Source organism: Notamacropus eugenii, chromosome 2 (assembly GCF_028372415.1).
Source record: "Notamacropus eugenii isolate mMacEug1 chromosome 2, mMacEug1.pri_v2, whole genome shotgun sequence".
Classification (NCBI taxonomy): domain Eukaryota; kingdom Metazoa; phylum Chordata; class Mammalia; order Diprotodontia; family Macropodidae; genus Notamacropus; species Notamacropus eugenii.
Window position 1 is genome coordinate 328,907,750 of NC_092873.1, and position 24,441 is coordinate 328,932,190.

Genomic DNA, 24,441 nt, shown 5'->3' on the forward strand with positions numbered 1-24,441 from the left:
ATTTTATAATTGTATGTATATAGTTCCTATATGTGTCTTGGTAGGTAGACTCCCAAGTATATTATACTGTCCAAATTTGATTTAAATGGAATTTCTCTTTCTCTTCTTAATGTTTTTATTTGTAATATACAGAAATGCTAATAATATGTGGATTTATTTTATATCCTGCAACCTTGTTAAAGTTGTTAATTGTTTAAATTCATTTTTAGTTAATTGTCATATCATCTGTAAAAATGCTAGTTCCTTCAGTCTTTTTTTTTTGTCTTTTTGCTATAGTTTACATTTCTAGTATAGTATTGAAAAGCAATGGTGACAATAGGCTTTCTTGCTTTATCCTTGATGTTCTTCAAAAGGCTTATTCCGTTACAGATGTGGCTTGTTCTTGGTTTTAAGTAGATACTGTTAATCATTTTAAGGAAAGCTCTATTTATTACACTGCTTTTTAATGTATTTTTTTTTTAACAAGAGTGTGATATCTTGTCAAAAGCTTTTTCTGCATCTATTGAAATAATCATATGGTTTTTGTTGGTTTTCTTATTGATGTGGGCAGTTGTTCTTATGGTTTTCCTGATATTGAACCAGCCCTGCATTCAGAGTATAAGTCCCAGCTGGTCATAGTGTATGATCTTTGTGATATGTTGTTGTAGATTCTTCACTGATATTTTATTTAAAATTTTTGTATCGATATTCATTTAGGAAATTGGTCAATAGTTTTCTTTCTCTGTTTTGACTCCTTGTGGTTTAGGTGTCATATTTATGTTGTAAAAGGAATTTTGTAGGATCCTTCCTTTACCTATTTTTTCCCCAAAACAGTTTATTTAGTATTAGAAGTATTTTTTCTTTAAATGTTTGATAGAGTTAATTTATAAATCTATCTGATCCTTGACTTTTTTTTTCTTTTGGAAGTTCATTTGTATCTTCCTTAATTTTGTTTGAAAAGATAAGGTTATTTAAATGTTCTATTTCCTCTTCTATTAATCTGAGCAATTTATATGTGTAAATATTTACTCATTTCATTTAAATGACCAATTTTATTGGCAAATAGTTGGACAGAACAGGGCCTAACAATTGCTTTTATTTCTTCCTCAAATATTCTGAATTTGCCTTTTTTCTCCCATTTTTTTATATTGGTGATTTTATTTTCCTATTTTTCTTAATCAGATTTGCTAATGGCTTATCTTTTTACAGTTTACAGTGGTTTTTATTTTCATTTTTGTTAATCTCTTGATTTTCAGGATTTCTATTTTGATTTTTATTGGGGGTTTTAATTTGTTGGTGTTCTAGGTTTTTTTTTTAATTGTGTGCCCAATTTATTGATATTTCTCTTTCATTGATAAGAGAGTTTAGAGATAAAATTTTCCCTGATTCCTGCTTTGACTACATCCCACAAATTTTTGTATGCTGTCTAATTGTTGTCAATTTCTTTAAAGAAATTATTGTGTGTTTCTAGAATTTGTTCTTTGACCCATCCATTTTCTGGGATTAGATTATTTAGTTTCCAATTAATTTTTAATTTACTTCAAAAGCCCTCTTTGTGTGTGTTTTTAATTGCAGTATGGTTTCTTGTTTATTTTTTGAATTGATTTATCATGACCTCACAGAGGTAAATTGAAATCTCTTACTATTATATTTTTACTGTTTTTTTCTTGTAACTCATTTAAGTTTTCCTTCAAGAATTTAGATAATATGCCATTTGGTGCATTTATGCTTAGAGTTGATATTAATTCATTGTCTCTGGTACCTTTTTAGCAAATGTAGTTTCCCAGTTTATCTGTTTTAATTAGTCTAAATTTTGCTTTTGCTTTTACCAAGGTCATAATTTATACCCCTCCCTTTTTACTTCAAGCATAATAGCATATTGTACTCCATTCCAGCCCTTTAAAAATAAATACTCTGAGTGTATTTTTCAATTTTAAGTATGTTTCTTGAAACCAACATATTGTTGGATTCTGGTTTCTAAGACACCCTGCTATCCTATTCCATTATATAATTGAATTCATCCCAGTAAATTCATCCCAGTCACAGATATGATTTTTCTATATTTCCCTCTGTCCTAGTCTCTTATCTTTCTCTTTTTATCTCCTCCTTCCTCGTAAGAGTATGTTTTGCCACTGAATAATGCTTCCCTTTATCTATCCTCTCTTATTTTTCCCTTTTTCCTTAACCCCTTTCCTTCCTATTTTTCTCTTGGATAAGATGTAATACTATACCCAACTGTGTGTGCATATATATTCTTCCCACTTTTAACCAATTCATATGAAGTTCAAGTACCATCAGCTCTCCCTACATCCCACCCTGCAACTGCCCCCTCATTTTTGTATTAACTTCTTTTAATGCACCATATTTATATGAGATAATTTCCCCCATTCTTCCTCTCCCCTCTTCTCCCTCTTCCCTGCCCATTCTGTTTTTCTTTTAAGATAGTCTAAACACAACAGAATCACACTGAGGTTTTCTGTTTAATTAGACTACCTCTGTGATCCCTGGTGATGATAAAGTTCTGAGGGGGGCTATGTGTATCTTTTTCCTATATAAGAATATAAACAGTTTAACCTTTAGTCCCTTTTTCATGTTTACCTTATGCTTCTTTTGACTCCTATGTTTCTTGTCTTAATGCTTGGAAGTTCTCTATATCATTAAAGGTTCATTTTTTTCCTTTATGGGATTATACCCAGTTTTACTGGGTAAATTATGTTTTATTGTAATCCTAAATCCTTTGTCTTCTGGAATATCTTATTGCAAGTTCTCCTCTCCTTTTTAGTGAGGCAGCTAAATCTTATATGATCCTGACTTACATGATCCACAGTTGGGATTTGAATCCTTTCTTTCTCCTATTTGAAGAATTTTTTCCTTGACCTAGGAGCTCTGGATTTTGACTGTAATATTCTCAATTTTCATTTTGTGGTTTCTTTCAGGAGGTAGCTGGTAGATTCTTTTGATTTCTGCTTCTCCCTCTGGTTTTTAGGTATCTAGATGGGTTTCCTTTTATGATTTCTTGAACTATGATGTGTGTGTTATTTTTGTTTGTTTTTGTTTTTCATAACTTTCCTGTAGTCCAAATGATTCTCAGATTGTCTCTCCGTGGTCTGTTTTACAAGTCAGTTGTTTTTCCTATAAAATATTTCATATTTTCCTCCATTTTCAATCTTTTGACTTTTGTTTTTATTATTTCTTGACATCTTAGGGAATTATTAATTTCAGTTTGTCCAATTCTAATTTTCAGTGAGTTATTTTCTACAGTTAAGGTTTTGTGTCTTTTTCTCTTTTCATCTGTCTTCTGTAGCTCTTTTATCTTCCCATTCTTTCCTCCACTGCTTTCAAATGGTTTTTAAATTTTTTTTGCTCCTATAATCCTTGCTTTAACTTTTCTTGTTCGACTTGTGTCTGAGCTACATTTCTCTTTGATGCTTTTGCTTGTAGATGATCTAAAGTAATTTTCTTCTGTGTTTTATCTTGAGTTTCCCTGTTGCCAGAGTAAGTCTTTATGGTCGGGTTCTTCTTTTTTTTTAATTTCTTATTTCTTCTAGCTTATTTCTTGACTGTATCACAAAGAAAAGATTTGTCTCAAATCACAATTAGTGGTAGAGCCAGGACTAGAATCCAGAATAAATGTGAATATTATACGAATTTTACCTGTAAAATCTCATCCTTTGTACTATTGTGTTGTATGTAAATATATTTGTAGTGGAAAGTAATTATTATTTCCAATTTTTTTCTAATAAGAAAACCAGTCTTAGCAAAAACCTTCACTTTTCTAGATTATTCAAGATCTTGATTTCTAGATTGTCAGAGATTTGAATAGAAGAAAATGAAATATAATACAATGTAAATATAATCAGTGCTTTATTCTTTAAAGTAACTTAAAAATAAAATTTAAAACTCCTACCATCAAATTGATAAAAGCTAGTTTTATTTTGGGGAACTTATGATTCTTTAGAGATAACTTTTAAATAGCTATGGATAGAACTGCTGTGAACTACTCTTGAACTATCAAAACTGACATGTTTTTTCTTTTTAAGGGATGCTTTCTAAAGAGAGTCTGTATTTAGAAACAGAGCTACCTTATATTTCAAGGAGAATAAGAACAAATAGGTTTGCAGTAACTCAAAATGTCATAGCAATGGACCTGACATATTTCTCCTCTAATATAATGTCTTCATGCATGATGATAATAATAGCTAACACTGTATTTTTTTAGCCTCTTATTTAAATGTTGTTTTCTTCCATTATCTTCACGTTTCTTGAAAACATTGTTCTTCATAAATTTTAAGCACCTCTGCATGTGGATAAACCAAATAATTTTTATGTGCCTGTTTAAGTTCAGAAAATAATATTGCCATCACATGTTCTTTTCAGGAATATGTTGTTTTGAACAAAACTATGCTGTAGTTTTTGAAAGGGTGAAAGAAGTTTTGACTTTAGTGGTTTATTGAGCTTTTAGTCAATTAGTATTGCTGTGTAATTTTACATTGTTTTTTAGATTCTGTTAAGAAAACCCATAGCTACTGCTATTATAGTCTAAAATTACCCTTAACACATTGTCAGTGTAGTTAATATTGAACATCTTTTTGTTGTTTTGGTGAAAGATTATTTTTCCACCTAGTCTCTTCATTTAGCTCTACCCATCTATAGCCCATATCACTGTTCAATTTCAGCTATAAGTCCTTAATGTTTAAAATAACTGAAAGTTTCTACTTTGCATCTTTAGAAATTTAGATAACAATTACTGTGATATTTGTGAATTATTTTTATTCATTGATAGGCATATTTGATATACCTTAATTAATGTCAGTCATGGTAACATTTACAACACTATATAAAATGTTTAAAACAGATATTTTGAAGTTGAAAAAGCTATGAATGTTATACAAAGAACATTTTCTTCTTAAAAACAAAACAAAAAACCCCAGAAAGTATGGCACAGATACTTGAAGTAATGGAGAAAAGATGCAGTACTTAATCTGGATATGCTTCATCAGTGTGCTCTGAGGATTCTAGCTCTGTATATCTATGGGCCTGTGATTCTGGGAAGTTTCACAAAATGAATGAGATACTAAGCTAATTATGAGAAAGAAGCTATGTAAATGTAACTTATTGCTTTGTATTCATTCAACCAAGCATTTACTTGTTTATTTTTAATTTGATGATGTTTATTTTTTTCCAATTATATGTAAAGTTTTCAACATTCACTTTTGTAAAATTTTGAGTTCCATATTTTTCTCCCTCCCACTCTCCTTCCATACTCCCTTTATCCCCTGCCCACTCCCTAAGACAGCATGCAATCTGATATAGGCCATAAGGTACAATCATGTTAAGCATTTCCACATTAGTCATGTTGTGAAAGAAGAATCAGAGCAAAAGGGAAAAATAACAAGAAAGAAAAACCAAAAATGACTTTTTCATTCTTTCTCTGGATGTGGTTAGCATTTTCTATCACAATTCTTTCCATTGCAGTTGTCTTAGATCATTGTATTACCGAGAAGAGCTAAGTCTGTTACAGTTAATCATTGCACATTGTTGCTATATACCATGTTCTCCTGGTTTTGCTCACTTCACTCAGCATCAGTTCATGTAAGTCTTTCCAGGTTTTTCTGAAATCAGCCTGCTCATCATTTCTTATAGCATAATAGTATTCCATTACATTCATATACCACAACTTGTTCAACCATTTTCCAAATGATAGTCATCCTCTCAATTTCCATTTGTTTGCCGCTACAAAAAGAATTGTTATAAATATTTTTGTACATGTGGGTCCTTTACCCTTTTTTATTGTACAGACCTAATAGTGGTATTGCTAGATCAAAGGGGATTCACAGTTTTATAGCCCTTGGGCATAGCTCCAAATTGATCTTAAAAATGGTTGGATCAGTTCGCATCTCCACCAACAATGCACTGATGTTCCAGTTTTCCCACATCTTCTCCAACATTTATCATTTTCCTTTTCTGTCATATTAGCCAGTCTGATAGGTGTGAGGTAGTACCTCAGTTTTAATTTGCATTTCTCTCATCAATAGTCATTTAGAGTGTTTTCTTTATATGACTATAGATTCCTTATTCTCCTAATTTGCATATGGTACCATCCCTTATGTCTAAATCATGCACCCATTTCGACTTTATCTGCAACAAGCATTTATTATGTGTCTACCATATGCTAGGGATACAAAAACAGAAGTAGAGCCTTTCTTCAATGAGCTTACATGCCATTTGGGGAAAACATCCTGTATTGAGGTAGGTAAATACAAGATAAATACAAAATAGATACAGGGTAATTTCCAGTGAGAAGATCTCATGTAGGAGGTGTCTCTAAGGTTGGTCCTTCAAGGAAGCTGATGATAATGAGAAGTGAAATTAGCAAGGAATGATATTCCATGTATATTAAAACAAAGACACAATAGAAAAAGGAAATGAAATGTCATATAAGGGGAAAATAGTAAGTAGACCTGTTTGACTGGAAGGTAGAATGAATGAGGGAGAGTAATATGTAAGAGGACTAGAGAAGCAAGCTGAAGTCACATTGTGAAGGGCTTTTACTAAATAGAGGAGTTCATATTTTGTCTTAGGGACACTGAAGTTTCTTGAGCAGGGGAAGGACATGGTCAGACCTGTTCTTTATTTAAGTACATCATCTGTGTGAATTGGAAAGGTGAAAGAGTGGAAGCAGAGAAACCAATAAGGAGGCTATCACAGTAGAGAGGCAATGAAATTTTCATTATTGGAGAGGTGATGAAAATGTGCAGTCAGGATGCAGTTCCTCTACTTAAATTACTCTCAGGAAAGGTTATTTCCCCAAAATATGCATTTCTTCATGCCTCTTACATCATCTAAGCTGTCCTCTGACCTTTTTTGCTAACCTTCAATGTCATATCTATCCAGTTACTGAAACTTTAAAGCAAGTATTCTTAGTCTGGGGTCCATGCAGGCATTAGCTTTGCATTGAGAAGCATTGTTCTGAGAAGGGGTCCAAAGGTTTCATCAAATGTTGTTTTTCTTTGTATCCCCAGTGTTTAACACAGTGTGTGATGCATAATAAGAGCTTAATAAATGCGTCTTGATTTGATTTGACCAGGCTATCAAAGAAGTTCATGACACAAAAAAGTTTAAGGACTGTTGCTTTAAATGTCATGGCTACAGTATTGTGCATTTCATATAAAAACAACAGCAACAAGAATCTCAACAACTTGAAAGACGTTGATGAAAGCAATTCACAGGACATTTTTGAAGTGAAATTTCATGCTTCAGTGAAGCGTTTATAAATCTTTGTTAATGTCTTCATTATTCAAGGCCATCTACTATGGGACCTGTTAAATATCAACAGATTCCCTGTTGTCTGAATATATTTTCTTTTAATTTAGAGAATGTATTGGATTTTTTTTATGCCATTGGTTTTTTTTTTAATTTGTTTTCAGTTTTCTACAATCACTTCCATAAGTCTTAGATTTTCTCCCTATCCCTACCTCCTCCCTCCCCAAGAGGGCATGCAATCTTATATGGGTTCTACACATACATTCTTATTGATCGCATTTTCACATTAGTCATGTTGCATATAAGAATTCAATGAATGGGAGAAACCATGAGAAAAACCCAAACAAAAGAAAACACAGGAGGAAATACTCTGCTTTGTTCTGCATTCCAAATCCATAGTTCTTTCTCTGGATATGGATGACATTTTGCTTCGAGTCCTATGGGAATATTTTATGCCCTTGCATTGTTGTGAAGGGCTAAGTCTACCATAAAAATGTCTTGCACACTGTGGTTTTTACTATGTACGGTGTTCTCCTGGTTCTGCTCCTTTCACTCAGCATCAATTCATATAAGTCTTTCCAGGCCTCTCTGAAGTTTTCCTGTTCATCATTTCTTATAGCACAATAGTATTCCATTACATTCATATACCACAACTTGTTCAGACATTCCCCAATTGATGGGCATCCCCTCAATTTCCAGTGCTTGGACACCACACGGAGAGCTGCCATAAATATTTTTGTACAGACGGATCCTTTCCTCATTTTTATGATTTCTTTGGGATACAGTCCTCGAAATAGTATTGCTGAGTCAAAGGGTATGCACATTTTTGTAGCTCTTTGGGAATAGTTCCAAATTGTTCTCCAGAATGTTTAGATTAGCTCACTGCTCCACCAACAATAAATTAGTATTCCAACTCTCCCACACCTTCTCCAACATTTATCATCCTCCTGTTTTGTCATGTTAGCCAATCTGAGAGGTGTGATGTGGCACCTCAGCGTTGTTTTGATTTGCATTTTTCTAATCAATAGTGATTTAGAGCATTTTTTCATATGACTATAGATAACTTTAATTTCTTCCTCTGAAAACTCCCTATTCATACCATTTGGCCATTTATCAGTTGGGGAATTGCTATGCCATGGTTGATTAGAATTGTTACCTGTTCTTATGCCAACTTTCGCTTTTTGATTTATAGCATTTTTTGTCTGTAAAAGGATTGAGAAGAAGTAGGTACTTTTGACTAGCAACCACAGAAGGTTGGTATTTGCTTGTTGACACTACCTGGAGTATTTTATAGTGATTGTTGCTTTGAATTTTTTCTTTTTAAATAAATTCTCTCAATAAGAGAATGATGAGTATTTGTTTTCTGGTATCCATAGGTAGATTTTATAATATAAATTCTAGTGGGCAATGATGGTCTAGTACCTAGATTTTTAAAATATTAAATGTTAATGCTAAAAAGGAAAACTTCATTTTTCTTTAGGACTTAATGATTCATTTTGAAAAGCTTTTGAAAAGCTTTTGTAATTTAATGTGTTCACATACATATATGTATGTGTATATATGTTGTATGTTGTACATTATGTCACAAATTTCCTTGGCTTAACTATTTTTGAGTTGGGTCAGGCGATTTCTTGAAGTTCAGTAATTTTGTTAATGACCTAGATAAAGGAATTGTGAACATGCTAATTTGAAATTATGCCAAATTAAGTGAATTTAATTCTCAAGAAAAATGAAGACTTTGAGAGAAAGTGTCATATAAAGCAGGATAAAATCAGAGAGTTGTTCAAGTTGCTATGTTTATTTGCCATTTTTGGACCAGGCCTGTGATTTCCATAGTAATAATAATAGTGGTAGTAGTTAGCATTTATATGGCATTTTTAAGATTTCTAAGAGCTTTACAAATATTTTATTCTCACAGCTCTGTGAGGTAGATGCTGTTATTGCCCCCATTTTACAGATGAAGAAACTGAGGCAGACAGAGATTTGAGGGAATTACCCAAGGTCACATAATTAGCAAATGTCAGAGGTTGAATTCAGTTTCTCTTGACTCTAGGTCCAGTGCTGCACCATCTAGCTGCCTAGGGAACTCTGAATGAGAAAATTTCCTCCTCCAGTGCAGATCCATACTGTCTCAGCAATTTACAGTGTTAGCTGCCTGGGGTATTGATAGTTACCCAGGATCATACAGCAGTATGAGGTGAAACTTGAACTTAGATCTTCCTAACACTGAAACCAGCTTTTTAGTCATTGCTCTTCCCTTTTTCTTATTTGCTATTAGCACCATTTTGTTTATATTTTCCCTTAACTAGTAATTTTTATTTCTGCCTTTTTCCCATCAAAATTTTTCTAACATATCTAATATATATTGAATCTTCTTTGTAAACAAAACAAATTTAAGCAAAATGAGTCCAACAAATCAAACTTCTCTGTCAGAATATGAGCCTTTAGTTCCTCACCTTTCTACAAGGCAGATATTTCTAGACCAAAGAATAACAAGTAATGGTGAAGTCTTGGCTAGGCATACGTATAGAAGAAAAAGCTCTGGTAATGATGGTGGATCACATACTGAATGTAATTCACTGGTATGTGTTTTTGTGTTATTGATTGGGAGGAAGGCCAATATGATTCTGTGGTTTATTAAAATGAATATGAGGTTCAAGAAGTAATCCAGCCTGTGTGCACTGATGAGTCAGCTCTTTACTGAGTACTCCATTTACTAGTCCATGTCACCCCTCTCAGAGACAGAGGTCTTTGAGAGGGATATAGTTAAGAGAATGCAACAAATGAATTAAAGGAATAGTAGATAGATTTTGTGACTGAAATTTAGAGAAAGAAGGATATTAAGCCTAAGAAAAAAGGGGAAGGAAAGTATTATCTTCAAATATATGAAGATTTGTTTTATGAGTGAAAAATTGATTAGCTGTTTTCTGTGTCTTTGAGGAACAAATACTATAAAATAAGTAAAAGTAGGAGAGGATTTTGTTGGCTTAGTCAGTTAACAAGTTAGGCATTTATTAAGTGCTCTTATAATAGCCAAGCATTGTGCTAAGCACTAGGGATACAAAGAAAGGCAAAAAATAGTTCCTGTTCAAGTATTACAATCCAGTGGAGGGTATAACGTGCAAACAACTATGTACAAAGAAGACCTATGCAGGGTAAATTGGAGATAATCGTAGAGGGGATGTAATGACAAGTGTAAAGGAGGACTAAGAAAGGCTTCTTGCAGTAGGCAGAATTTTAGCTGGCACTTGAAGGAAACCAGGGAAGCCAAGAGGTGGAGGTGAGGAGGAAGAGAATTCCAGGTATGACAACAGCTACTGAAAATATCCAGAGTTGAGAAATAGCTTGTCTGGTGCAAGGGATAGTCAGGAAGGTGTCTTTTGTCCCTGAATTTCAGAGTGTATGTAGAGGTGAATAAAGAGGTAGAAAGACTGGTAAGGTAAGATGGGAATGTGTCAGGTTGTAAAGCACTTAAATTTGACGCAAAATAGTTTATATTTGATCCTAAAGTATATAATGTCTAATAAACCTTGAAAGATAGGTTGAAGCCAGGTTATTAAAGGCTTTAAATGCCTTGCAGAAGAGTTTCAATTTTATTATAGAAGAAAAAGGTTTCCATTGAAACTACTGAGGCTGGGAGTGACCTGATCAATTAAGAATATCATACTGGCAGTTATGTTGGATTAGAGGGAGAGGGAAAGGCTTGAGACTGGGAGACCTATTAAGAGATGATATAAAGAGGCAATAGTCCAGGCTAGAGATGATGAGAGCCTGAGCCAAGATAGTAGCCATTTGAATGGACAGAAAGTGATTTATCAATGAGATTTTATGGGGATAGAATTAACAAGATTCAACAACTAATTGGGTATATTGAGTTGAAATGTCTTCATGGCATAAGGATGCAGATGTATGCCCTTACTGTTTCACTCTTTGGTTTTACATAGAATCATAAGATTTTTACAGATAGAAGAAGTCTTAGAGGACCTCACACATCCAGCCCCCTCATTTTGTGGGTGAGGAAACTATGGTTCCAAAAGTTAAATGATGTGACCAATATCACAAGAAGACCAAATTAAAGCCCCTGTAATTGAATCCTTATATTTTGATAGCCAAGTGCTCTATTTTACCATAGTGTCTTTGATATTGTATACTCCTGAAAAAGAATATTGAAAATGAATGTTCTTAAAGAATTGTTTCCTAATTCAGGATGTCCCAAAAGTTCACTAAGACTTTTGGAACATGCCAATATAGAAAAGTTGGTGTGCATAAAAGAAAGTAGTGAACTTAAAAGAAAAAGAAATGAGGGAAATGCATTGTATTAATTTATAAAATGTCCTTTTTCATGCAGTATGAACCACGAGGACCAGGCAGGCCATTGTACCAAAGAAGAATTTCATCTAGTTCAGTACCGCCTTGTTCTGAAGAGCTAAATACTCCTCAAGACAGTCTTGCTCAGTGTAAAGAGCGTCAGGACCATAATAACCAGTCTTCTCTCAACTATTCATCACCAGAGCTGTGGGTAAATACCACCTCATCTGCTCCACAGCAAAACATTCCGTGCAATGGATCCAGCAGAACAGCCCCATCCAGAGAATTGTTAGGTAAGGCAAGCCTCTTTAGCTTCCATTAGTCTTTCATAGTTCTCTCTCTTTTTATCTCCACTTCCAGTATCTCATCTGATTAGCTATGCTTTAGAGAGGTAGAGTTGCTGCTTAAGTCAGGCTTATATATTTTATGCATGGAATAAAGACAAAACATGCCAATTCTTCCTTGGATGCTGAAACCAATTGGTGTCTGTCTTGTTACTGAATGGATAAAATGACTGAGTCCCAGGGAAGTACTTTGAAATAAGAGAGAATTACTCACACCTGAAAACTCAGTTAAACATAATACAAATACAAATAAATGATAAAAGTTAGCTAATGAGAAAATAGTAGATTCCATTATTATATAAAACAATAGTTTTATAACAGAAAGGTGAGGCAGTAGATAAAGTGCTAGACCTAGAGTTCCTGTGTTCAAATGTGACCTCAGACACTTAGTAGCTGTGTGACCTTGTGCAAGTCACTTAACCCAGTTTGCCTCAGTTCCTTATCTGTAACATAATCTGGAGAAGAAAATGGCAAACCACTCTAGCATCTCTGCCAAGAAAAGCCCAAATGGGGTCACAAAGAGTTGAAGACAGCTGAAGCAACAATAACAGCAAGGTAACAAGTTTGAGACACAGAAAAACCTGGCATATGTTTGTTTCCCATAATCACTGAATTAATTAAACTGAGACTTGTTAAAGATCTTCGTGTGAAAAGACCAAGGTCTTCCACTGCATCCAGGGCCATCTCCAGTCATCCTGATCTATATAATTAAGATCGGTGACTGCACAGCCATCCTGGAAAGAATATTTTATAGGAATTATATCTTATTATTTTTTAAGTATAATACAGTAATTCAAGTTCAGTTTATGGAGAATGGTGATTCTGCTTTATTTAATAGATGGGAATGTTTTGTAAGTGTTAGCATGCTGATGGACGAGCTTAAGTAGCATTAGTTTCTACTTGTGCTAAGATTCTTCAGCGGTGCTAAAATGTAGTTCTCTTAAGTAAATGGATGTTTTTGTTTACATTATTAGTTTGCTAAAGCAAGCCTGTAGTTTACAACTAGCACAGGACTAAGTATTCCAAATGACTAATGAAGTTTTATAGTAATTTATTTTTTCCTGAAATACAGTCTTGAAGGCAGAGATATATTTTAAACCCTTTTGAAACTGAAAAAAGTAGATACATGACTAAATGATGATACTAATCAAAGAAATAAAATTTGCTAATTTTTGAACAACTGTGTTTGTGTAATATATTCATTAGATTCTTACAGTGATTTTAAGATAAATTAATCCTCTAAAAAAGAATGGCCTTTTTTTTTAAATAAAATTTTAGCATAACCATAGTCAGATTTTGGATAAAAAGCTATAGGCAAGATTCATAACTAAGGAAAAGATTTTTAAATAATTTTATAAAGTTTAAAAATATATCAGATGTACACATTGATGGCAGGCTGGCCACCTGGTGATGATTTTTTTTGGTCATGGCAACCTATGAATAACCTTTCTCCCTGTGCGATCCTCTTCTTCAGCAGTGACATAGCAGAATGATGGGGGAAGTGGCAGAGAGAGACTATTAAGAATCAAACACTTTTTAGACCATCAATAAACTTTAGTATTGGTGGAGGAACTAAATTACATCGATCTTGACCTTCTTGTTATAAACAAAATCAGAAAGAAATAGAAGTTGAAACAAAATGAAAAGAAATTGACTGAATGAGTTTTGTTTTGCATAAACTCAGAGGCAATAAAAATGAGCATTTTATGGGATATTTGTTCAGTGTTTATTACAATACTACTAATAAGTATTTAGAAAAAAGACCCCTTTTAAAATAATTGCAGTTTATGCACTAATATCAGTTGCTGAAAATGAAACGGTAGAGAAATTCTACAAAGAATTTGAAAAGAAGACCCTTTAAATCAAATCAGCTTATATCCTGTGGTACTCAGTGACTTCAGGGAAAAGGTGAGTATGAGGGAAAATATGTGGGAAAGCATGAGTTAGGAAAATGCAATCAAAGAGGCCGAAAGACTTCTAGATTACCCTTTATATCTTGAGCATTTTCTTTAAAAAAAGAATTGAGAGATAAGCTAAGTAGAGAAAAGCAGTGGTAGGTAAAACTAATTTAAAGAAGCTTGGCCTCAATAACCAACTAAGCAAAAGGATTCATTGACCATTGAATAATGAAAATGGAAAGAGGACTCCGAACAGAATAGATATGGTAAAGATTTTGAAAACCTATTTTAACAACACTGTTTTTTTAATGAATGATGGTGGAGCCATGGCCATTCTCAGGCTGTAATATTAGTCACAGTCCCAAACGTACCTAAAAAGGAGGTAGAAATGGTACTAACAAGAACAAAGATCAAGAAAGCATTGGATTGGACCAAATATATGTACAAGAGATCCATACTGCAGGTGATAATTTTGTGATGGCATTGAAAGTTCAGTATATAAACTGTCAGAAACAGGTGAAGTTACTCATGGTGTGGGAAAAAAAAACTTCAGACCTTATTAAATATGAAAAAGGTGACCTCTCCTATCTATACAAAATGTTTGTGAAAGTTATTTATATATGAATCAAAGGCATCCTCAATGAGTATATTAGTAAGACACTCATGAGCTTTCACAGACAGCATTCAGCACTGGACTACATCTTTACCATTTCACAACACGATGGAGAGAATATGAATTCTCATTGTGATTATTATTTTTAAATTTTTTCTCATTGTGATTATTGTTGGTTGATTATGAAAAGACATTTGATTTGGTAGAGCAAAACTCCTCCCTACAGGCTCTTTTACAGCAAAATTTTAGTCATCCGTATATCAAGATTATTTGAAAGATATAACAACAGAAATAATCATGTTCAGTGATAATCAATACTGAGTGAGACATAAAAATAGGGAGATGAGTGCTCTCACCCATGGTATTTGCCTCTGTGATAGAGGAGAACTAGTGAAGAGTCCAGGTCAAAGAAAGGTTCCTTGTGGGTGCTTCAATTTGCATACAACATGTGCTAATTTTATTAAACCCAAAAACTTTGCAGAGCCTCCTAGGAAAGATCTGTAAACACTTAAAAGAGTTTGTATGTGTCATAACCACACAAGAAAAACCAAGTGGATGAAGAATGTCTATTAACTAAATTTCAACATCCAGTCCAATAGTATATCTGGGACAGACAATACAGATAGACAGAGTTTGGTGCAAAGTTGAAGAGGATGAAGCACTTAATAAGTGCTTACTATGTGCGAAGCACTCTGCTGAATACTGGGGAAACTCCTGGCCTCAAGGAGCTAACATTCTAATGAAGAAAGACAACATAAATGGAAGGTTTCAGTTACAAGTCAGATGGAAAGGTCTCTTGGTCCTTAGGGTGCAGCGGCAAAATAGATGGTAAAGCCTTTTCTTTAATGTCATTTCCACTGATAAAATCACATTTATTTCTGAAGGTCAACCATTTGATGATGCCAAGGACGCTGGTGACAAGAACTTTCTTTTCTGGGTCTTCTATGGGTTTGGCTATAGGAGCAGCTTCCAGGTTTATTTACATAGGGGTTGCTTCCCAGGATGATGGCTGAAGGAGGACAGTGGTTTATATTGATTTCATTAAATTGCCAAGCTCTTCTACTGAAAAACAAAAGACATTGAGACATAGAATATTACTGTCTCTGAAGAACTAAGAATGAGTTCCCTACAGTGGGCAATGTAAAACTTATGACAGATGTGAGCAGGTTGCAACATAAAACCAACAAGAAATTCCAAAGAAGTAGAGGAGTAAAAGATTTTATCAGAGAATTTTATCATTGAAAAAGAAGGACTAGGCATTTGACAGAATGGAGGGATAACAGGTGTACAACCAAAATTCTTCACTAGTACCTCCTTCATGTTGGGAGAAAGTGAGGAAGGCCTATTCTGTTCTGTTTGTCCTTTGTTCTTAAAGAGTACTAATGACTTCAAGATGGTGCTTGATTTGTGTGTGAATTGGATTTAAGTGAAGCAGAGCTGTGCAAAGTCCTTAGCGTCACTCCTCCAGAGTCACTGAAATTCAGTGACAAAACTGAAGTCTTGATGGTGACAGCCCAGTTTGTATTAGATAACTTTGGCCTTTCTAAATTAAGGTCTTTTTAGAGCATATTAGAAGGACCTTCAGTAGTCAGCTTTTAGGGAGGCATGAAATATGCATTGCACAAGATGAGCAGGAATGGATAGATTGTGATTTGCACCTTTGGAAGAGACTTCTGAATTGTTGAGATCACAGATCCACTTGAATATCTGAATATTAAATATCTAAATATTACACAGTATTATTAAGTTAACAAGTAATATTTATGAGAAAAATAATTCTGCCCTCTTTGTCCTTCCAAAATAATAGCCTAAAATCTGAATAACAAATATTAATAAGCTATCACTGTATTTGATAATCATTTCCCCAACCAACCATTCAGGTATATATTGCATGCATAACATATTCAATCCTGTAGGTTTTCCTTCCTCTTTAAAGAGTTGACAGTCTAGTTGATGAGATCCGACTAACATCCATGAAATAGCAATGAGTAATATGAGAGTATAAGTTGGTTGGTACAGAATATAACTCTCCCTGACTCACTAACAAAGAATTCTGTGGAGGGGGAGAGCAATAAAGGTTGGAGTAATCAGACAAGAAATATTGTGGTATTCAGAAAGAACACTGGATTTAGAGTTAGAGGATATAAATTCACAGTCCTTCTGCATACTATTTCTGTGACCTTGGGCAAGAGTCTGGGCCTTGATTTCCTCCATTATAAAATGATGAGGTTGGACTAAATAATTTTAAATGCCCCTCTCAGGCTAAATCATAGGATTATAGGACCATTTGGAGCTGGAAGGGACTTTAAAGGCTGTCCCCATCTTCGTTCTGTCTTTGGTAGAATGGATCACTCAGAGCCTGAGAATCAAATAAGGAATCCATTAAAAAAATATATTCATATATATTCAAGCAAAAGTCCCAAGGTAGTTAAAAAACAATTCATAGAAAGATAAAAACATATAAAAGCCATAAGCAAGGAAGTTAAAAACAATGAGCAATGATGTTCTTCAGGGACTCAAGAGCTCCTCTATCAGAGTACTAGAGCTTACTTTATAACTTCCTTGTATGAAGTACCCATAGCTAGTTCTTAGATCCATCTACATGAAAGTAAAATTAACTCAATTACTCCAGGTCTACAGTGTAGCTTCTTTGCTCACAAGAGTCCTAACTGGTATTGTAGAAATGTGAGGAGTTAACTCATGCCTCCCAGTAATGTGACTCACAAAAGAGGCCATGAAATCCAGCCCCCTTTTTTTGTAAATGAGAAACAAAGATCCAGAGAGTTTAAGTGATTTTTTGCCCAGGGTCACATAGCTAGTAAGTGTCTGAGAAGCAGTTGGATTTAGAATCAAGTTTTCCTGGTTCCAAATTCGGTGCCCTATCACTTAAACTATGCCACCTCTCATGTTATGGAGAAAGTGGAGCTTGAAGAATTTGGATAGGTGGAGGAGGGAGCTGTAGGTATCCCAAATGAGGGTAGCACTTGACATAAGCAAGGGATTCAAGGAATGAATGTATCTGTAAGTCATAATCTAAGGAAAGTGACTTCATTGGAATTAAAGGGCATGTGTTGGGGATGTGATGGAAAAGAAGGTTGACTAGCTAGCCTCAGCAAATGGTAGGAATTTTGAAACAGTTTAGTGGTGGTTTGGGGCATTCAAATCATTTCATACTTATTAAGCACTCATCATGGGACAGGCCCTAGGAATGCCTTTATTTCCAGATGTACCCTTTCTACCATCAGAGGTGAAACTGTCTATCCAGCAAGCTGTTCCTTTTGACAAAGACTTTGATATTAAAAAAGGTGCAATTTAACAAAACCAATCAGCACATTATCCATGTCTGAATTTATACGCATCATCTCTATCTCTGTATAGGAAACATTTTCCTGTCTCTACTCCAGGGCCAAACGAAGTCATTATGATTCTACAACGTTCATTTTTGTTTTGTCCTTTCCATTTACATTGCATTCGTTATTAAGTGCTTACTATGTGCCAAGCACTGTGCTACACACCAGGAGAAGACAACATGTAAAAAGAAGCTAAGGGAGGGAAGGATACTGGGGCACAAAGGGGTGGGAAATGAGCTGAGGAGCTATGAATTTCAGATTGATTTCATCTTGCAGAATGATGAATTTCTGGATATTAAGAGATCCAAGAGGGCAGCTGGGTAGGAAATGATGAGGTTAATGCCCTCTCCAATGTCCACCTTCCCCCCTCTTTGATCAGAGGGAGGAAGGGACCCCAGGGCTAGGGTGTGTTGATGAGGTATAAGTTTTAGAATAGATTTTATCATGGAGAATGATGAGTTTCTGAACTTCATGAAATCCAGGAGATACATAGATATATATATGTATATATATTTTGTTTTCTTGGTTTTGCATCAGTTTATATGTCTTCCTACACTTTTCTGAATTTTCTTATATTCCTTGTTTCTTGTGGCCCAGGAATATTACTGAATTACATTATTATAATTAATATCACATTATTTCAGTAATCAGTGGGCATCTAGTTGTTGTTTTTTTCCCAGTTCTTTGCTATCACAAAAAGTACTGCCATTCATATTTTGATGTTTTTTTCCTTTGAACTCTTTAGGGTATACTCCTAGCAGTGTTGTCTCTGAGACTAAGGATATGGATGTTTTAGTTATTTTCTTAGCATAATTCCATAGTTAGACCAATTTATAGTTCCAGCAACAATATATTAATGTACCTGTTTTTTGCAAAGCCTCTTCCAACACTGTTTATATTTTTCCATCTTTATCAGTTTCTCTACATTATGTCACAAAGGTCTGTCTTTTATACTGTTACAGAAGTCCAAGAATACATGAAAATTGTCAAATATTTGAGATAATCAAATGGTTTATAACTTGAGCACCTGCCATTAATCAGCTTTGTTTCTTCTTTGATTTTAGCTCCTTCAAAGCCCTTGAAATCCTCTGAAGATCACCTGAAATCTGAAAACCTTCAGCTGTCCAATTCCTTCAACTACAGCATGTTGCAGCATTTAGGCCAGTTCCCACCCCTCATGCCTAACAAGCAGATTGTGGAATCAAATAACAACAGCCAGCCAAGTTCTGGGGGGAATAAACCTACTATGTCCTACGCAAGTGCTCTACGGGCACCTCCAAAGCCCAAACCTCCACCTGAACAGACGAAAAAGAAGAGTGACCCTTTGTCTCTGTTTCAGGAACTTAGTTTAGGTAGTTCATCAGGTAGCAATGGCTTTTATTCCTATTTTAAATAATCAGTTTTTTTAAAAAAGAGAATCTGTTTCCTTTTTTTGTTTGTGTCACTAGGATTAATATAGTTGGGCTTCACCTGTAGTTGCAACTATTCCTTTGTTTATATTAGTAAATATATATCCTTCCTTAATGCTTTTGCTGCTAGACTTGAAACTAATTTTTTAACTTTATCCCATTATTTTGCATTTTCAATGTGTCAGAATTTTGACAGCTTTTATGTAGAACAACAAATATTTTTAAATTTGTGTCATATTACCTGTATGTTTCATTAAGCTAGCAGCTAAAAGGTTAATTGTGCAACTATAAAAAAAAAGAAAAAAATTGTCTAAATTGTATTTAAAAAGGAAAAAAAATTGTAAGTAGCATTTACATTTATTCAATAACATTAGTATACAATGCTGGGTTTCTGTACCAGAAATGGCCAGTTGATGTACAAATGTATGTTATTTTTGCTTAAATTCATTTTAATTTTTTTAAATAAAGGGGCAGCATCTTCTAAATACTTTCAGTTTTATCAGTTTTTTGTGAAAGGATGCTGCATTCTAAGACTTTTATAGTTTTAGATTCTGTATGATGTGGTATTGTAATCTCCATCCACTGTAGGATAGAGTTAAAAGTATTCTTTGCAGACACATTGAGTATACCACTGTTTTTTAAATATGCAGAAAAGCATGGGTGTACTTAATGCCCTCTTTTATTTTTGGACAGGCTACTATTTCAGGCTTGTTTTTTAATGTTAAGTTGATAGATTTTTAAAAATGAATCATGAAGCTGAAAATAATTTTTAGGTATTGGTGCTTAGTAGAATTAATAATTATTTTTTAAAAAAACTGCGTGAGTTTAGAAAAATACCTGGGTCTTTCCCCCCACTCTGCTTGTATAAATATTTGTAATTTGACTTCCCCCTTTCCCCTTCCCAGTGGTATAAAAATTGTGCCACTTTGGTTTTTTTTCTTCTCCAGGAAAACTTTTGGTACATTATTTGATGTTTACATTAAAATTTGACATTATACATGGAAATTCAAATATTTGCTAACTATTTTGTTTGAGGAATATCACTGAAGAAGAAGTATAATGTTTGCCAAAGTTGTATCCAAATTTGGCTAAATTTTCATAATTACAGAAAATGATCCTTGTGTTTTCATGTGAGTTAGTTCTTCATAAACACTCCATCTATTTTTCCTTAAAGATAAAATTGTAATAGATATCTTAAGTATTTCACAGCCTATAAAACATTTTAAATGAATTTTTGGACAAAATCCAAAGAAAAGTTTAACCTTTAGACATTGTGGTCTTGTACACTGTCCACCCTTTAGAAGTAATGCCCTAAATTTTAATGTTTTTGTCTAAGAAGATGAGAATGAGAAGCATCACAAGTCAACTTAGTCCACATAGCAAACCATTCAAAAAGTGTTTGCTTATCCAAGGACAAGTTTTTGAATTGACAATCCTTTGTTATAGAAACACATTTATGAAGTTGAATTGAGAAGAAGCAAGGGTCAAAATAATTTCTCTCATTTGATTTCTTTGTTTTGAGTGGACTTCTGTTTAACCAAAAGTCTGTGTAATCTCTGCCTATTTTTAGAGTTGGAGAGTTCCTTTAGTGGAAAGTCAGTAAGCTACAGAAAAAATGAGCAGTGAGTACAATTTCACCCTGAAAATAATGAGTAACCAACACATACTCAGTGGCCTGGACAATTTTGAAGGATTGGTATAAATCACATTTGGAATAGTAGGTCAATGAGGTACAACACCCTTTCCATTGATGAGCCAAAATGAGCAGACATAGCCATATAATTTATTTCCTATGAACAATAATGTAGCCAAAAGTAAAATAATAAAAACAACCCTTGTCAAATATGGTGAGCATTTCCAAAATATAATAAGAATTTTAAAATGTGGAATTTTTATGTTCCTGATCTGCAGTTATTTGTGAATGTGAATTTTCTAGCCTGTGATGATGTCCTTATAAAATGTGCAAGACTACAATGCGTTAGATTTCAGATGCATTTCCATAGTACTAAGATAGCACTGTAACTTCAGGGTTTTCAGCTCTTGGAGTAATCTCTTTATTCTGTTTACCATACTTGAACATTAAAAAAATCAGTTGCTAATTTTTGTTTATTTGTGATTAGTTAACTACTTCCCTGGAGGAGACCACATACATGTCCTACCAACTTATGCAAATATACTGATAATCAAAGCTTCTGATAAAGAAGCTCTTGTAAAAGTTGAGATCACAGATCCATTCAAAGTGCTATTTCATAAATTTTGCAATATGTATGTATATATATTTGTATATATGGGTATACATGTATATATATATATACACACATATGTATGTTTGTATGTATGTATCTTAAGCACATATAATACAATATCCCAGTAGTGCAAATGTTTTTCAGTAGCAGATACTTGATTTTCAGTTTGTTTTCATGGCCAAGGCTGCTGTTTCCATCTAGTTTTTTTTTTTTTTCAGGGATCTGCACTGAAAGTTTATTTTAACCTTTAACAAGCTTATTCTTTAACCTTTATCATCACTATTTAATACCCACTTTCCTACCACATTCTCCAGTAGATTATGTTATTGAGTGCAGAGTAGCTTCCAAAAAAATTGAGCAAATGTTTTTAATAAACAAAAAACAAAAAGCCCAAGACAGTTTTGGGGGTGATGTGTGGCTGCGTTCTCTAAATGTTGTTAATTTTGTTTGTCTGGTGTTTGAGAAGTAATACAAGCACCTGTGAATAAAATAAAATCTGGAAATATAAATATCATCAGGTTAAGTCTTTCAGCTATTAGACTTAAATTAAGGGCAGGAGTATCCTTGACAATAGCCCTTCAATAGTACCAAGTGCTACGAAGTTCATTGTCTTTCCAGGGCAGATTGTTCTCAAATGAGGTAAATTGTTTGTCTTTGTACTTCTTCTGCTCTTTGTAGCACTCTGAAGTTTCTCTTATTTCTTGCCAAGAAGAATTTTTATTCATTTTACTTTTTAATTTTACTTCTCCATGAAAATTTTAAAGCCATCATGTCTTTTTTAACAATTAGTAGTTTCGTGAAATGAAATTTTCATGTAGAATTTTTGTAATCTAAACGTGAATTTTTGCAAGTATGAAGTTTATTCAATCACTCTTGCATATATATATATATATATATGTATATGTATACATATATATTTTTTTCAGTATCTTTTAAGGTTTTACTTCTTCCATTTCCTTTTTCAGATTGTTGCAGGAAGACTTTCTTTGGGGAGAGCTAATTAATAAAATAGTTTGTAACTATTTAAACTTATTTGACCTTATTTTTTTCTCACAGATATACTTTATTCTATCCCTTTTTGTGCTTGTATAACAAAGTGCTTTGTGCAGCTTTTGCATCAGAGGGTCAAGAACACATTCAGAGTCAATGTAAGCATTAACTGCTTTTCTCAATGAATTGCAGATTTAATAAAATAATAAAAAAATCCTACTGTATAAACATAATCAATTACAACATCATAAACTCAAAGACCTATTTATGGGAACGATTCCCTGCTAGAATTTGCTGAGAAAATCATTGAAATTTCCTAGCTTTGGGTATAATTAGTATCTCAGCCTTAATATTGAATTATTATAGCCAAGTTGACTTCCTATTTTAATATTTCCTATGTATCTCAGGAGCAAAATTATAGGCTTTTGTGACTTTTCTTTTGTATCCTATAGTAGAGGCTTGTCAGGGAGTGGACAGAAAATTTCAGGGTGAATTCTTGTATTTTTATCACCATTAAGTAAACAACTTACTAAATAGTACTTTAAAGGACAGACACCCATTAGATAACATTGTTTTATTCTGGAGTTGATAGAAAGGAGACTTTCAGAAAAAAATAGACAAAGTGAAAAATTTTAATGGATCAAAGAATGTAATTTTCTGCCTTAAAATGGTATCCAGTACACTTATCAGTTCCCTCTTTTAATCCTTAGAAAATAATTTGTCCTCTTCTTTTGGACAGTTGGTCCTTCGTAAGTTGACCTTTAATATACAGAAAACTTTCATGTCTACTACCACCTTATATATTCCCCTCTTGCGCCTTAAAGAAAAATTTCAGAGTCCAGTTTTTCACTTTCCATTATCTTACATGATCTAGATATGAACCATCTCTAGAAACCAAGAATAATGAAAATGGACTAGCCACAATATTTATTTTAAAAAAAATCACCTGTAGATTCACCTCTAGTGATATCACAAATGTCTTCATTAAAGAAAAAGGAAGATTAATGCTAACTTAGAAAAATGTTCCTTTTAGCAGAATTCTCCTATTTCTTCTTTAATCAAGATTAGATGCACATTTGCTGTGTGATTTTACTGCATGCTGCTAAACTTCCATTTGCTGCCTTCATCCCTGCTTCATATGCAATTCTGAGGCCCTTGTTCAATGCAATGAAATTTACTAATATCTCTCTTATTTAAAACATTTTTAAAAAAAGACATAATTTCTAAATCAGAATGCCAAATTGAATGCTTGTTTTTTACCCATTGTGACATTTAAACATTTTGACACTAATCTGAAAGTGAAATTTTAAAAGGCAGATTCATGCTGGGGTGACAGAATTTTCTTTGTCAGAAATGACACTGAACTTAGAAAAGTAAACTGGTGTTGACACTGTCATATATGAAAGAAGTATGATAGCTAGAACTATGCATATTTCAGTAGTTTCAGGTATCTGAAGGTTGTTAGACCATCAGACCCATCTTTATTTGGAGTTTTCTGAACAGGGTTTGGTTTGGTAGAGAAACTGGCATAAAGTCAATAAGTCCCAATCTATGAGTTCATTCATTCATCCAAGTGACATTTTTTGTTAACTGTTTGGAACACTCCTTGAGAGTTTCCACCTCCTACATGAAATATGATCCATTATCCCTTCTGTTTCTTCATTATGCATTTAACTAGGCAGGAATCACACAATTTCAGAGTGGAAAGAGACCCCATTGACCATGTAATCTAAACCAGAAGTATTTAATGAGAGGGGAGAAAAATTTTTGTCTCAAGGTGAATTGATTTTTAAATTGATTTTTTAAAATAAATTCTGCCTTCATTCCTATCAAAATTAAAAAAAAAAACCCAACACACTGAAATAATCCTGTTGTCCTGCTTTCTGAAAATTCAATGCTAAAGACCACATGAAAAAGTTGATAGGATAGAACATGTAATAAAAAATTAAGTCCTTGTTTATAAATCTATCTTTCTAAGAGAAAATTATGACAGATAAAGAGAATGTTGAATATCTTTTTTTCCACATTGCAATTTCAGAGT

At 33.6% G+C, this 24,441-nt stretch overlaps 1 protein-coding gene across 7 annotated transcripts in view; it reads left to right on the top strand.

Moving 5' to 3' along the window:
* Positions 1 to 21,260, top strand: part of HELZ (helicase with zinc finger) — a 249,829-nt gene extending 228,569 nt beyond the window's left edge. For all 7 annotated transcript variants that reach the window (XM_072645466.1, XM_072645464.1, XM_072645471.1 and 4 more), the window contains 2 exons: positions 11,591 to 11,843; positions 18,820 to 21,260. In XM_072645466.1, coding sequence (XP_072501567.1) covers positions 11,591 to 11,843; positions 18,820 to 19,151 — 585 coding nt within the window. In that variant the 3' untranslated portion in view covers positions 19,152 to 21,260. The remainder of the gene's footprint in view (positions 1 to 11,590; positions 11,844 to 18,819) is intronic.
* The last annotated feature ends 3,181 nt before the right edge of the window (positions 21,261 to 24,441 follow it).